General features: G+C 47.5%; 1 protein-coding gene and 1 non-coding gene across 2 annotated transcripts; both read right to left on the reverse strand.

Moving 5' to 3' along the window:
* Positions 1–395: 395 nt before the first annotated feature.
* Positions 396–4,055, reverse strand: CXCR1 (C-X-C motif chemokine receptor 1). The gene is made up of 2 exons (XM_007966238.3): positions 3,980–4,055; positions 396–2,318 (listed from the first exon to the last, which is right to left on the reverse strand). The coding sequence occupies exon 2, from the start codon at positions 2,283–2,285 to the stop codon at positions 1,230–1,232; it is 1,056 nt and encodes a 351-aa protein (XP_007964429.3). The 5' UTR covers positions 2,286–2,318; positions 3,980–4,055; the 3' UTR covers positions 396–1,229.
* Positions 4,056–14,734: 10,679 nt separating this feature from the next.
* On the reverse strand, positions 14,735–14,838 carry LOC119625547 (small nucleolar RNA U13). The gene has a single exon (XR_005241739.2). It is a non-coding gene; the product is annotated as a small nucleolar RNA U13 (small nucleolar RNA).
* Positions 14,839–16,012: the final 1,174 nt, after the last annotated feature.

Below are 16,012 nucleotides of genomic sequence, written 5' to 3' on the forward strand. Positions count from 1 at the left end.
GGCCCTGTCTCCAAGGAGGGAAAACAGACGGAAAAAACTGCAACTCACGGAAAGCATTTTGAGAGGGAGAGGCGAGCTCACGTAGTTTGAGGAAGCCAGGCAAGGCCTAACCCAGAAGATGATGCTCACCTCAGGGTGAAGCTGAGACTCCCTGGAGGAGCATTTCCTTTTACTTGTGGACAAAGGGATCCTCCTCCGCCTGGAGTATGGGCATGAACAGGAGTTTCTGTGCCTCAAGAGACTGTTCTAGCAGGAGTTAAAGCCCCAGGGAATGCTGCCTTTCAACCCAGAGAAGTGCCTTCTTAGGAGGTGCTGCCCCCATTCTACTGCAGGAACAGTCAACAATACCGCACACACCCTTGACTCTGTCACACCCAAGATACTTCCACAGGGACAAGCATGGAACAGAAACTTTATTAGGAACATCTGCCTGCCCAGTGGACTGGTGGCTGTGCATGGCTTTCTGGGGATGCTGATGCTCCGTGCCAGCCTGGAAGCTGCAGGAGGGAAGGGCTAAGGGCTGCTTGTCTCGGTCCACCTGGGGCTCAGCAGGTGGCCAGCACATGTGTGTGCAATGTTGGGCATGGGGGTAAAGGGGGTTCTTGTGGCATGGATCTGGCATCCAAACCCTCTTCCTCTTTGTTCACCCAACATCCCCAAGGTGAACATGTGTTTCCAGCTCCCCACAAAGCCACCTGGCAGGTTTATGTTTTGGCAGTGCCTGCCTCAATGTCTCCAGCCAACACTGCAACACACCTGAGGTGGGAAAACCACTCCCGGAGCTCAGATCACGGCACACAGAGCCACCAGCCTGGTGGCTCAACACTTAACACTCAGAGTTGAAGAGATGCTCCTGAGAGGGTCAACGAGAGAATCCAACCCTCATGAGGACATAGCTTCAGCCCTATTCTTTCATCTAATGCCAGATTCGGGGCTCAGATGTGACCATGCTAATTAGCCAGTTAGGGGTTAAAGATGTGACGTTCAACAGGAATGATGGTGCTTCCTTTCCATGGAGCCGCAAAGGCTGGTCCTTGGAGGTACCTCAGCAGCTCCTCAGAAGGTTGGTATGGCCCCTGAAGACACCAGTTCCTAACTTCCTCACACCCTATAGCATCCCCCCAAAACCCAGATAGTGCCTGTCCAGAGTCAGACCACCTTCCACACACAACCTCAGAGTGTTGGTTATTCTTTCCTTATGAGAAGAGATATTCCTTCATCGATGGTTTTCAGAGGTTGGAAGAGACATTGACAGAGGAAGAAGTGTAGGAGGTAACATGATGACGTGCTAAGAACTCCTTGCTGACCAGGCCATGTGTGGCCAGGATCTTGAGGAATCCATGGCGAAAATTTTGGCCGACGAAGGCGTAGATGATGGGGTTGAGGCAACTATGGAGAAATCCCAGAATCTCGGTGGCATCCAGGGCCTTGTCAATGTCATTGCGGCGCTCACAGCTCTCCTTGATCAGGTTGGTCCTCATGAGGGTGTCTGCAAGCAGGACCAGGTGGTAGGGCAGCCAGCAGAGCAGGAAGATAAGGACGACAGCAAAGATGACCCGCATGGCCCGGTGCTTCTGCCCTATGTGGGCCTTAAACAGCGTATGCAGGGTGAATCCATAGCAGAACAGCATGATCAGCAGCGGCAAGATGAAGCCAAAGGTGTGAGGCAGGATCCGCAACACCATCCGCCATTTTGCTGTGTCATTTCCCAGGACCTCATAGCAAACTGAACTGGAGTTGTCTGGATGATAAGCCTGGCGGAAAAGGAAGAAGGGCAGGGACAGAATCACAGACAGTCCCCAGCAGCTGAGACAAACAAATTTGACCAAGTGACGCTTCTGGATCAGTGTGCGTGTGGCATGGACAATGGCCAGGTAACGGTCCACACTGATGCAGGCCAGTAGCAGGATGCCACTGTAGAAGTTGACTTCCTTCAGGAGTGAGACCACCTTGCACAGGAATGTGCCAAAAATCCAGCCATTCACCTTGGAGGCGGCCCAGATGGGCAAGCTCAGGGCAAAGAGCAGGTCGGCCATGGCCAGGTTCAGCAGGTAGACATCAGTGACGGAACGGCTGACCCTGCTGTATAAGATGACCAGCATCACGAGAGAATTTCCCAGCAGGCTCAGCAGGAACACTAGGGCATAGGTGACAATCACAACATACTTGTTGAGTGGCTCAGTCTCTAGCCTACAGGGGCTATAATCTTCACCTGTAGGTGGCATGCCAGTGAAATTTAGATCATAGTCATCACCCCACATCTGTGGATCTATAGCATTCGACATGTTCTCTTCAGTTTCAGCAATGGTTTGATCTAGCTGGAAGGTTAGAAGGAAGGAAATGTGATTTAGTAGCTTGGATTCAAGGCATTGTCATAAAGAATGAGAGAGCAGTTACTGGGATAGCCTTTGCTTCCCTGTTTTTTTGGCAATGAGAGCCCCCCTTCCTCCTTTGCCTCCGACCTGGGGTTCTTTGGAGGTTGGCTTCCCAGTGTTCTCCACCTTCCACAATTCCAAGGCCTGGCCTGAGTATGGGGTAATATGGGGAATATGGGGAAAATGCCTTAGCCCTAGCTCAACCTACGACTGCCTCCTGTCAGCCTATGTCTCTACCTCTGTCCCTCTTTAGCCTTCTCCATCCTCAGCTGTGTCTGTGCATTCAGATGTGGGAACCAGGTTGGTCTTAGACATTCAGGGAAGGGCCAGCATTAAGCAAAATGCAAGAAGCCAAACCTGTTCCCAGGTGGCCCCTTCTACTATTTCCTTTCCTATATTCTCCCTGATTCTTGTTTTCCCTCCTTAAAATCTACTGGGGGAAGGAAGTGATAACAACACATTGCATTAAACTGTATATTTTAAGCCTTGTCTTTAAATGAGCAGCACACATTTTGTTCCTCTGTCTAAAGGAGTTTTAAGTATTTGAGAAGACAAAGTCTCCATCTTGGTCCCTGAAACCCTCCACCCCTGACAATATTCACAAAATTGTTCAAGAGTTTTCAAATGTATTTCCTATTGTGAAATATTTTGCTGAAATAAGATCTTCCCAGAAGCCCAGTATGTGAAACAGATAAAAGCTAAGCCACTATGGGGCAGAGTGTGCTAACCTCCCAACCCAGATGGTCCCTAAAGAGCCCCTTGAAGCTACAGGGCTCTCCAGAGAACCGTCTGAAAACCTCTGGAAAGTCACCCAGGTTGGTTGTAAAGTCACCTAGCATCCAGTCTTCATTCTATCCTGAATCTACTATTAATAAGTCTCGTGTGTAATCCCAGCACTTTGGGAGGCCGAGGCAGGTGGATCATAAAGTCAGGAGTTCGAGACCAGCCTGACCAACATGATGAAACCCCGTCTCCACTAAAAATACAAAAAAATTAGCTGGGTGTGGTATCGTGCAGCTGTAATCCCAACTACTCAGGAGGCTGAGGCAGGAGAATCACTTGAACCTGGGAGATGGAGGTTGCAGTGAGCCAAGATTGTGCCATTGCACTACAGCCTGGGCAACAGAGCGAGACTCTGTTTCAAAAAAATAAGTAAATAAATAAGTCTCATGACCTTGAATGGAGTCTCGTACCCCTATAGATTTCAGTCTTCTCATCTGCAAATCGAGGAAGACAGAGTCGTCCACTTCTCATTTGCTGCCAGGCCTGAGGGTGTATGATGAGTCCACTGAGATCCACACATTTTAGTATGTTCCCTCCCTACCAGTATTTGTATTTTCACCAAAGACAAAGTCTTAAGGTGAAGCAATAAACGTCAAATTGGGGAATTCTCAGACTCTTTCCACAAAAGGGTGAGGTATAAAAAGAGAGGACGAGGAGGCTGTCCTCACCTGCTACCTCTATGTATGAGTGGTGGTCACAAGAGAGGAAGCGGGCAGCAGAAATCCTCAGCTCCCACAGAAATGAACACATTTTCCAAAATAAAGTCAAGCCGAGCAGCCCTACCCCACAGAAAGTCCTAGCAAGCGGAGGCGGCTTCCTACCTGAGGCACTGGCCAGGTGTGTCCAAAGGTAGGAGCTGCAGTCAGAGATCAGAGTGACTTAACAGCTAGAGGGCCCTTGATGAGTAAAGGAAAATAAGGAAACCACGTCAGACGACACCTCCCTTCTGAGCCCCACCCATGTCTACATTTGGGGAAGAACAGTTTAAGTCAAGGGATCGCAGACTCGTGATTAGACTGCCAGGGTCCATATGACCAAGCAGGGGTCCCAGGTGTGAAGCTGGGGTTGAGGATCCATTATCTGAGTTCTCCACTCTATGGATGATCGTTTTTATTCTTTTCCTTTTCTTGGATTTATTTCCATTTGTTTATTCCTAAATTCCCTGGTAGATCACCTGTAGAAGCTTGCAACTTGCCTGACAAGAAGAAAGGGGGAAGGATTTGACTTACAGCAGAGACTTCAGAAGGAGTCCCCTGTAGGAGGGACTTGGGGGCAATTCGATGGGAAAGAGGAGGAGGACTGCACTTGAGTTGTGTTTGAACAGCAGGCCCTTAATCTTTATTTATTTTGCAGCCTTCTTTGAGGTGGCCTGGTGGGGATTTGAAGGGAACACGAACCCTCCTTTGCCGCCAGCCACTCTTTTGCACAACCACTGACAATGACCAGTTGATTGAAATGGCTCTGAGGCTGAGGGCATAGGCCACTCTGAGAGGCTGGCTGGTTAGCCGAGAGACCACAGAGCTGGGGCAGTCCACGAATGGAAGAGCTGGGGTCAAGGTCACTGCTGCCCCTATCTCAGTAATGGAGAACAGCGTCTCTGGGAACCCACCTTAGCTGCCTCCAGCAGCTAATAGCTGTCCTCTAGCTTGAGTCTTCTGGCACCTTCGTCACTTCTCCATATAACATGAACCCAACTGTGAGGCATTTACAAGTCACCCCTCTTCTAGCTTGGGAGCCATGAGACAGCAAGAACCCTCTTCGGTTCATTTTTATGTTCTCTTTCAGGGAATATAGTAGGTGCTCAATCAATGGTTGTAGAATAAATGAAGAGAGACATTGCGCCTGTGACTCATGGACCATACGTCACCACCACCACTCAGTGTCTATTGCTTTTGGCTACACACTAAAGTCACTGGTATGCCTGATAGTTTCACTTCCATACAGCCCAGCTGGTCTGCCTGGCATTGCTTCTTCCCAACCTTCCTCTAATGTTTGGAGCTAGTGCCAGTCTGTGCAAGTATAAATCCTGCCCTACCACAAATGCCAAATTTATCATGCCATGGATTCCTACAGCTCTGCACTGGAAAGACAATTTTTCTTTTTTTCTTTTTTTTTTTTTTTGAGACGGAGTCTCGCCTCTGTCTCCCAGGTTGGAGTTCAATGATGGGATCTCGGCTCACTGCAAGCTCCGCCTTCCAGGTTCACGCCATTCTCCTGCCTCAGCCTCCCAAGTAACTGGGACTACAGGCGCCCGCCACCACGCCTGGCTAATTTTTTTGTATTTTTAGTAGAAACGGGGTTTCACTGTGTTAGCCAGGATGGTCTCGATCTCCTGACCTCATGATCCGCCCGCCTTGGCCTCCCAAAGTACTGGGATTACAGGCGTGAGCCACTGCACCTGGCCCATTTTTTCCTTTTTTAAGAGACAGGCTCTCACTGTGTTGCCAAGGCTGAGTGCAGTGGTGTAATCATAGCTCGGTATAACCTCAAGTGCCTGGACTCAAGTAGTCCTCCCATCTCAAACTCCTGAATAGCTGGGGCTACCAGCAAGAGCCACTACATCTGGCTTTCTTTTTTTATATATTTTATTTTTATTTTTATTGTTTATTTATTTGTAGAGAAAGGGTCCTGATACACTGCCCAGGCTTATCTTGAACTCCTAGCCTCTAGTGATCCTCCTGCCTTTGCCTCCCAAAGCACTAGGATTACAGGCATAAGCCACCATGCACAGGCGGCAAGCCTATTTTTTAAGCTAAGTTGTGCTCTCCTCCTGGGCTCTTTTATCATTCATAAATGGTAACAGGAAGTGCAAGGAGACAATAGCCACTCACGCTTTGCTTTTACTGATGTTGGACTATTGTGCTCTGATGCCTAGACTAGAAAGGAGTCAAAGATGGGGTAGTCCCAGGAGATGGGAGACTCCCTCTATTAATCACCTAGGGTAAAAGTAGCCCCGAGTGCAGAAAATAGTCACTGGGGACACAGGAGAAAAACGATGGGGGCCTGGATTGCAAAACACCTGCCTATTATACTCAAGAATGACCCTGAGGCCAGGAGAAGAATAGTTTTTGCCACAAGGGGGCAGCAGTCGCTGGACAGGGAATCCCCTGCGAGACACCCCCTTGAGAAAGAACAGGGCCAACCAAGAGCAGGTATATTTAATACCCGGTGTGAAGTTCTTCTTGGTGTATAATTCCCTTCTGCTTTTCCTAAACCCTCAGTAAGTCGGTTCACCATTCCACTGTATTTCAAGGAATCACTGAGGGCTTAGGGAAGGGTCTGGTCTCCTGGAGCCCAAGGAGTGAAGGGGAAGCAGCCCTGCTGCATGAGTGTGGTGGGGGCAACAGCGATGCGGGTGTCTCCAGGAGAAGTTGCATCTGGAGGACAAGGGTGGAAACCTTTCACTTCGCAGTAGGACGAGCATTTTACTGAAGGAGGGAGACAGCACATATAGATGAGTTTAGAATAAAATTTTACCCACTTTAAAATGCTCCAGCGAGTCAGCCCACCCGAACTGTCTTCTATACCTCACTTCCCACTTATAACTGTGCCCTCTTAAAATGGCCCAGAATGCTCCTGCTGAGAAAACATTTTTCCATTCCATATAGAGTTTCCAATGCCACAAAGAAAGCTGTGACAGGTGCAGCCCAAATGCCAGTCAACCGGCAAAATGTGACATCTCTTTGGGTGACATCTTCTTACCAGTCTGTTTCAAACATGGTGGCTTCTACACAGACCATATGAACAGCACGATATGGCTGTAAGAACATCTATTTTGTCCCTGAATCAGCCTTATGCCAGCTTAAGCATCTCTTCTCATTCTTCCAGAAGAATCCACTTGGATCTGGGATCAAAGTGGAGGAAAGGGGTAGAAGGAGGTTTCTCCTCTCTCTCCAGTGACATCCTCATAACTACAGCAACAGGCTCAGGGAGTAAGTCTGTGACCTGAGATGATCCGGTCAGAGCAAAGGTCAGATGTTTGCTCAATGAATGGAGAAAAGCAAGTATATAGTCTTGTTGCAGACAGCAGCCATTTTGCTACCATAAATGGCAAAAACAGTCCAAGGAAGAAACCAACACACAGAAGAAGGCACAGCTGAGAGAATCAGAGAAACAGACCCGGAGTCCTGAACAAACCATGCCCAGAGGCCATCTTCTCTCTGTACTTTGTTCAGTTCCAAAAGCCAATAAATTCTCTTTATTGTTAAGACCAGTTCAGGTTGACTTTTCTGTTACTAGCAACCAAAACATGCCCAACTGTGAGAATTCTGGAAACCAAACATGGTCTAGGATGAGAGGAGCAGGAAGTAGTGTCAGTGAGACACTGGGTCCCGGCTGCAGTGGTAAAGATACAGGGGCATTGACAGACATGTGACCTGGCCAGTCACAGACCTCCCAGCCCTGATCTCCAACCTCCAGAGGAAGCCAGAGAAGGACCTTGAAAAATTAGCATATTTGTTTCCTGCAATCTCCGTTTTAAAAATTAAATTAAAAAATTGTTTCCTGCAATCTCAATTAAAAAAAAAAAATAACAAATAAATAAATAGGCCAGGCATGGTGGCTCACGCCTGTAATCCCAACACTTTCGGAGGCCAACGTGGGAGGATTGCTTGAGTTCAGGAGTTCAAGACCAACCTGGGCAACACAGCAAGACCTCATCTCTCTAAAAATAAAAAGTAAAAGTAAAAATTAGCTGGCCGTGGTGGTGAGTGCCTGTAGTCCCAGCTATTAGGGAGGGTGAGGCAGGAGGATTGCTGGAGCCAGAGAGATCAAGGCTATAGTGAGCTATGATTACAGCACTGCACTCCAGCCTGGGTGATGAAGTGAGATCCTGTCTCTAAAAAAATAAATAAAGTCAGCCTGGGCATCATAGTGACACCCCATCTCTACAAAAATGTTTTAATTATCTGGATATAGTGGTACACACCTATAGTCCCAGCTACATGGAAAGCTGAGGCAAGAGGATTGCTTGAGCCCAGGAGCTCAAGGTTGCAGTGAGCTGTGATCACTCCACTGCACTCCAGCCTGGGAGACAGAGTGATATACTGTCCCGAAAGAAAGAAAATTTAAAAAAAGAAAGTGAGCGTCTGAACACTCATCTGAATGAAACCCTCTGGAATGGATTCAGAAAATTCTCATGAATGACCCAGAATTCCCTGCTTTGGACTATGGTGGCATGTGCCTATAATCCCAGCTACTTGGGAGGCTGAGGCAGGAGAATCACTTGAGCCCAGGAGGCGGAGGTGAGCTGAGATTGCACCATTGCACTCCAGCCTGGGTGGCAGAGGAAGACTCGATCTCAAAAAATAAAAGAAAAAAAAATACATATTTAGCTGTTTTCATAAAAATCAGTAAATAAATACCACTGCAGCAGTCATTCCCGTCCCCTCACTCCAATTTGCCTGCACAGCTCCATTTGTGAGCAGATGCCCAGGACTCTGAGCTTCCGCCCCACTGGGTTCCTCCCTCCTCAGCCCTGAAACCTGCAGGCTTTTTTGCCTCTGGGCTCCCACACCACTTAGTTCTCCACTGCTGCTGTTTTCTCAGACTGTTTCATGCTTATTTTTAGGAGTCTTTGTCTCCCACTGGAGTATCAGTAGGCAGGACTCGGGCACCAAGCCTGGCACGCGGTCATGATTCGTAAAGCTCCCCTGCCTTCTCTCTTGGCCCCTCCTGAAGGCAAGAACTGTAAAGGATTCTAGTTTGCATCCCTGATGCCCAGCAAAGTGTATGACACAAACAGGGGTGTGTGACCTCTGCAGGTGCCTGGGACCTGGGCTTAGAAAAGCCCCAACTTAGGGTCTGATATTCTACAGTCACTGTCTTATAAATCTTAATAATTTTATCTTGGAATGTGTGTTTTACAAGTGAAGTCAGCCAGGCACAGTGACTCATGGCTGTAATCCCAGCACTTTGGGAGGTCAAGACTAGAGGATCGCTTGAGTTCAGGAGTTTGAAATCTGCCTGGGGAACATAGCGAGATCCCCATCTCTACAAAAAAAAAAAATTTTTTTTTTAGGCCGGGCATGGTGGCTCACGCCTGCAATCTCTGCACTTTGGGAAGCCAAGGCAGGTGGATCATGAGGTCAGAAGTTCGAGACCAGCCTGGCCAACATAGTGAAACCGTGTCTCTACTAAAATTACAAAAACTAGCCGGGCATGGTGGCACACACCTGTAATCCCAGCTATGCGGGAAGCTGAGGCAGGAGAATCATTTGAACCTGGGAGGCAGAGTTTGCAGTGAGCCGAGATCATGCCACTGCACTCCAGCTTGGGCGACAGAGTGAGACTTCCTCTCCAAAAAAAAAAAAAAAAAATTGTTTTGTAACTACAAATTAGGAAAAAAACGTGAAGTCCACTGGATCATGCACAGGTACTGGGAGCCTCAGCTCACATGCTGTCCTACCTTTTTGCCTTGAGGGATGAGGTCTCAGCTACCCACTCCCCAGCCACTAGACCACCACAGTCCTCACCCCCTGGAGGTGACCTTGGTGCAGCCACAGGGAAGGTTAGCTTCGGGACCCAGGCTCCCACAACGGTCTAAACTTGTCCCACAAGTATCCCTGTGTGCCAGGGGTTGCAACATTAAAAGCAAATAAAAAACACTCTGTCCAGCGAATACAACGATGAAATGAGCTTAGACATGCCACAAATTCTCTTTATCCCTTCAGTTCTCGATCTGCTCTTTCTTCTTGTTACTTGGGCTGCAGGGCATATGAAGATTACTCCAGAGGTTCAAGCAGTTCTTGTCATCTCTGAAAAGACAGGGGGGATGTGAAATATCCCCACCTTAACACAGTGGATATGATTTGTCAAAGAATGTTTCATGCCCCAAACACCAACCTGTTAGCAGTGTGGCACTGTTTGATCTTGGGCACTTGTGGCATTGCCTGGCACTCAGTCTTCAGGGTCCATGACCGAGAATGCTCTTCTCAGACGCCCCTGCTCAAATCAGAGGCATGCCGGCGTCCACAGGCCTCATATTGGACTCAGACCTAATGTGTTGGCCTCAGAGGAGGACTCGAGGAAAACAAGAGCAAAAACTACCCTCCAGCCTCATCATGTCATAAATGACCCCACTTCATATCAGTTACAAAGCCTGGGAGGGTGGGTCCCCTAACAGCATTTCCTAAGCCCTAAGACTCTCCCAGGGAAGAATGCCTGGGGTTGGGGAAGGGAAAGATGTCCTTCACTCACCACCCCTCAGGCATGTGGGCAACAGGAGATAGCACAGGATTGTGTATGGGAGGTGGACAGTCAGTGATCTAACTACCCAAAGGTTCACCTTGCCCACTGCCTAGACAGGGGCATTGTGATGGAGAAAGAGTAATTTACACAGAGCCAGCCATGTGGGAGACTGGAGTTTTATTATTACTCCAATCAGTCTCCTGGAGCAATCAGGGAGCAGAGTTTTTAAGGACAACTTGGTGGGCGGGGAAAGCCAGTGAGCGAGGAGTGCTGATTGGTCAGGGATGAAATCACAGGGAGTCGAAGCTTTCATCTTGTGCTGAGTCAGTTCCTAGGTGGGGGCCACAAGATCAGATGAGCCAGTTTATCGATCTGGGTGGTGCCAAGCACTAATCTCAGGAGCAGTTTAGGGAGTGTCAGAATCTTGCAGCCTCCAGCTATATGACTCCTAAATTATAATTTCTAATCTTATGGCTAATGTTAGCCTTACAAAGGCCATCTAGTCCCCAGGCAAGAAGGAGATCTACTTTGGGAAAGGGCTGTTATCATCTTTGTTTTAAACTATAAACTATAAACTGAGTTTCTCCCAAAGTTAGTTCAGCCTTACGCCCAGGAATAAACAAGGATAGCTTGGAGGTTAGCGGCAAGATGGAGTGGATTAAGTTAGATCTCTTTCACTGTCTCAGTCATAATTTTCCAAAGGCAGTTTCAGTGATGTGTGGGGCGAAAAAGCAGATTGATAAAGTTCCCTTGTTGGGACTCGTTTGTGAAATCAATGGCTGTAAGTGGTGAAGAAGGTTCACACTGCAAATACAGTGTTCTCATCTCAAAGCAAACTATACTTCCCAAGGAAATCGTGTATGTCAGGGCAAGCAGACAATGCCATTCTGTATCAGGATGTGTCCCTCACGCCCTGAAGTGAGGCTTCTCTTAGCTTCCCCACCAGTGACGGGTAACAGCTCCTGTTCTCAGCTGCCCTGGCTGAGCTAATCGATGAACGCTTACCTCCCTGAGGTGGCTGCCTCACCTCACACCCCTAAGCGGAGTCAGGGAAGGATCCTGCTTCCATCAAAGGATCTCTCTCCTACCAGACAGAACTGTTGCCTCTGCCACAGCAATTTTGGCCAAACTGGGGATGTGGGGTGGGAGTTGCCCCACATTCCCCTCTCTTCTGCTTCCAAATGCCTTTGTCATACAAAGGGCAGGGGAAGCCCACACCTAGCGCTCTGACCAGAGCTGGTCAGAGATTCCCCGAGTGTCTATCCTCACCCCAGTCTGCTCCCTGTGTCTGTGTCGTAAAGCCTGGGACTCTGGAAGGAAATGGGGAAACGGGGATAGGTAAATGTTGCCCTAAGAATGAGTCTCATTCCTCTGTTCTTGTTGGGATCCGTTCTTGGGGAGAGTGGGGATTGGGGGAAGCTTGACTGTGTCTTCATCAATAAACTGATTTACACACACAGACACACACACACACACACACACACACCCCTCTTTCCAGTCAAGGGAAAGACAAAGGAAGAAACGAAAAAGCTTTCTCCAGCATTTAAACAAGGGGCCTCACTGGGCACAGTGGCTCACGTCTGTAATCCCAGCGCTTTGGGAGGCCAAAGCAGGTGGATCACTTGAGTCCAGAAGTTAGAGACCATCCTGGGCAACATGGCACAACCCTGTCTCTACAAAAAATACAAAAATTAGCCAGGCATGGTGGTGTGTGCCTGTAGTCCCAGCTACTTGTGGGGCTGAGGCATGATGACTGCTTGAGCCCAGGGAGTTGAGGCTGTAGTGAGCCATGATCATGCCATTGTATTACAGCCTGGGTAACAGAGCAAGAACCTGTCTCAAGAAATAATAATAATTTTAATTTTAATGTTAAAAAATTAGGACAGGCGCGATGACTCACGCCTGTAATCCCAGCACTTTGGGAGGCCGAGGCCGGCAGATCACAAGGTCAGGAGTTCAAGACCAGCCTGGCCAATATGGTGAACCCTCATCTCTACTAAAAAATACAAAAATTAGCCAGGCGTGGTGGCATGCACCTGTAGTCCCAGCTACTTAGGAGGCTGAGGCAGGAGAATCGCTTGAACCCAGGAGGCAGAGGTTGCAGTGAGCCGATACTGTGCCACTGTACTCCAGCCTGGGTGACAGAGTGAAATTCTGTCTCAAAAAATAATAATAAATAAAAATTTTTTAAAAATAGAGGCTTACATTTTCATTTTGTAATGGGTACTGCAAATTATGTAGCCAGTCTTGTTGCCAGTTAAATATGCATTAGATAGATGAAATACTGAAGGAGTGGAGAGGAGAAATAGCAGAACAGAATTCTCACCTTAGCTCAATGGATAGCAACTATTCTTCCAATTGCCAAAATTCATGGACTCATCACTGATGCCTCTTTATCTCTTACACCCAACATTCAATCCACCAGAAACTGCTGCTGGCTCTGCCAAAATAAATTGCAGCTCCTGTTTTCTCACCAACTCCACTGCTATTGCCCTGTCTTCTGCCACCCAGTGTCCCTTCTCACCTACATCATTGAAACAACCCCACTCATCCCTGCTCCCACCCATTGTGTTCTATGGTATATTCTCATCACACCAGCGGGAGCAATCCTTTTACAATGCATGTCAGATCATTGTCACTCCTTCTTAGTATCCTGCAACTGAAGCAAGATATTTCCCTGACCCCTTGCAGGCAGGAACTGGAGTGTGGGTGCTGGAATTAGCTGGATGCTTTGGCATTAGTTCAATGGACAGGGGCGAACTCTACTCATTAGGACTCACTGCATTCCTCACTCATGGGAGGGGGAGCATGCAGGTGAGCAGGTACAGGAGCCAGGGTGAGTACTTTTCGGACACCAGCAGAAACAAATTCTATACTGGCCCTGCAGCAGCATCTGGCAGGGGTGCCCACAACCCCTGAAGCCCCAGAGGAAGTGTCACAGTACTCTTTTAGCACTGCTTTCCATGGATGGCTTAAGTGTTAACAGCTTAGTGGGGGGTTAGTGTGACAGACTTCAGCACCCACACTTGTGGCACCCCAGTTCTTGTCTGGCATCCAAAAGAAAAGAGGTCACACAAACCAATTTGAAGGATGGTAAATTTATTGCAAATGGAGGTGGCTCTCAGCGGGATGGGGAGTTGAAAAGGGGACGGGGTGGGAAGGTAATCCTCCCTCAAAGCTATACCATCAAACTGTCCCTCTGAAATCAAGACACTTCTCTCTGACATCCAGCCATAGTCTCCAACATCCAGTTGCTTCTCCTTTCTCTGCCAGCTGAGCCTGGAGTTTTTACAGGCACAGGATAGGGGGCAGGGCAGGCCATGGGTGATTTTGAAAAAGGCAACATTTGTGCAGGAAAACAGGGATGTGTGTTCTCACTTTAGGCTGTGGTATCAGGCTTTTCAGCTTGAGGGTGGGGCCCTCGCCAAAGACCTGCCCTCTTCTGCCCAGAATTTCCCTGTCTCCTGTCCCTATCACAATGTCTCCAAAGTACAAACTCTATTGCTTTAAACATTTTAAGTGCATTTTAACTACGTTTACGGCAGAAAAACCTGGCAAACACTACCTTACCCAAGTGAGGAAGGCTGGCAGAAAAACCTGGCAAACACTACCTTACCCAAGTGAGGAAGGCTCACATCACCAGGGATGATGTATGGACTTGAGGTACACCTGATACAATGTGATGAGAAGGCACCTCACCTCTGGGGTATGCCCCCCAAAACCCGCAACCTCTGTGTCATCATGAGAAAAACATCAGGCAGAATGAGGGACATTCTACAGGACATCCGGCCAGTATTTCTGAAGACTGTCAAAGTCATAATAAAAAAAAAAAAAAAAAAAAAAAAGAAAAAACTGAGCAAAACTGTCACAAACTGCAGGAGATCGGGGAGAGCTAACAACTAAATGAAATGTAGTGTCTTGGATTGGATCCTGGAATAGAAAGAGGGGGTAATGGAAAAACAGGCCAAATCCAAATAAAATCTGGAGTTTAGTTAATACTTGCTTTGAAAGCACCTACAAACCCTCCTTGACTTGCCATGGTATTACGTCCTGATAAATCCAACATAGAGTGGAAATTTTTAAGTCATACCATCATAAGTTAGAAACCATCTGTATTTTAATTTATTGAGTTTATTCTTCAAATCAAGAAGAGGTTTTGAGCCAGGCTTGGTGGTTCATGCCTGTAATCCTAGTGCTTTGGGAGGCCGAGGTGCGAGGATCCCTAGAGCCCAGGAGTTCAACACCAGCCCGGACTACATGGGGAGCCTCTCATTTATTTAAAAAAAAAAAAAAAAAAGGTTTTGAATTTTGTCAAAGGCTTATGAAGATAGTTATATGATTTTTTATTCTGAGGTACATTCATATGAGAATTACATATATTTTGTTCATGTCAGATGGGTAACATGCTGATGTTGTGCCAAGGTTTAAGGGAGGCACATCTCACACATGCATGTGAACACCCAAGCATCACACTTAGGGGTTACTGAAGTATCTAGTATGGGAATGATATTGATGGTTTTCCAGTGTTGAATAATGCTTGAATTTTTGGAATAAATCACACTTCATCATGAGAAAAAGTGAATCTGATAAAAGCTAAAGTCCTTAAATGGTCTTCAAGGCTTTACTCTATCTCCCTGCCCTCACCCTCTCCCCCCATCCCACCTCATTACCCCTCTGGATTTGTTTGCTAGGGCTGCTATAACAACCACAAACTGTGCAGCTTGAACAAACAGAAATTTCTTACCTCATAGTTTTGGAGATCAGAAGTTCGAAACCAAAATGCAGCAGGGTTAGTTCCTTCCAGGGGCTATAAGGGAGAGTTCTGTGCCTCTTCCCAGCTTTGGTGGTTGCTAGCAATCTTTGGTGTTCCTTGACCAGTAGAAGCATCACCCCAATCTCTGCCTTCCACTTCATGGTGCGTTCTTCCTCTGTGCATTTTTCTGCATCCCTTTTTATATGGACAGCAGTCACTGGATTAGGGTCCCCCCTCTAATGACTTTGTCTTAACTAATAACATCTGCAACGACCTCAATTCCAGATAAGGCCACCTTCTGATGTACTGGAGGTTAGAACTTTAAAATATGAATTTGCAGGGAGAAGACACTCTTCAACCCATAACACCCTCTAACCCCTTCCACTTTGCCCCTTGTGGCTCAGCTCCAGACACTGGCCTTGCACTGCTCTTGCCTTAGGGCATTGACTCTGGCTGTTCAGTCCCTCAGAAAGGTCTTCCTTAGCTGCTCCTGCAGGTAACTCCCTCGCCTCTTCTAAGTGTTTTCTCCAACCCACCTTCTTGCTGAGGCCCATGCTGTCCCCCTTTCTGCAGCTGCACTTCCCCCAGCGTTCCTGACGTCCCTTGCCCTGATCAATTTAACACACGCTTCTTTCCTCACTGTTGTCATCCCTTCCTAACATACTACACCATCTGCTTGTTATACAGGCTATTGCTTATTGTCTCTCTCCTCTGGTGCATATAAGCTTCATGAGGGCAGGGATCCGTATCTATTTTGACCACTGTATCCCATGTGCCTAGAAGACATTACACATCTCCTTGGCAAGTAGAGGATGCAATAAATAGTTGTTGAAAGTAACGCAAAAGAAGAAAAGAAGGATTCTATTTCTAGAAACTGAGGACCCATCAGTGACTTGCCCTATGTTTCTCTTGT

The sequence above is a fragment of the Chlorocebus sabaeus genome, chromosome 10 (genome assembly GCF_047675955.1).
Source record: "Chlorocebus sabaeus isolate Y175 chromosome 10, mChlSab1.0.hap1, whole genome shotgun sequence".
In the NCBI taxonomy this organism is placed as follows: domain Eukaryota; kingdom Metazoa; phylum Chordata; class Mammalia; order Primates; family Cercopithecidae; genus Chlorocebus; species Chlorocebus sabaeus.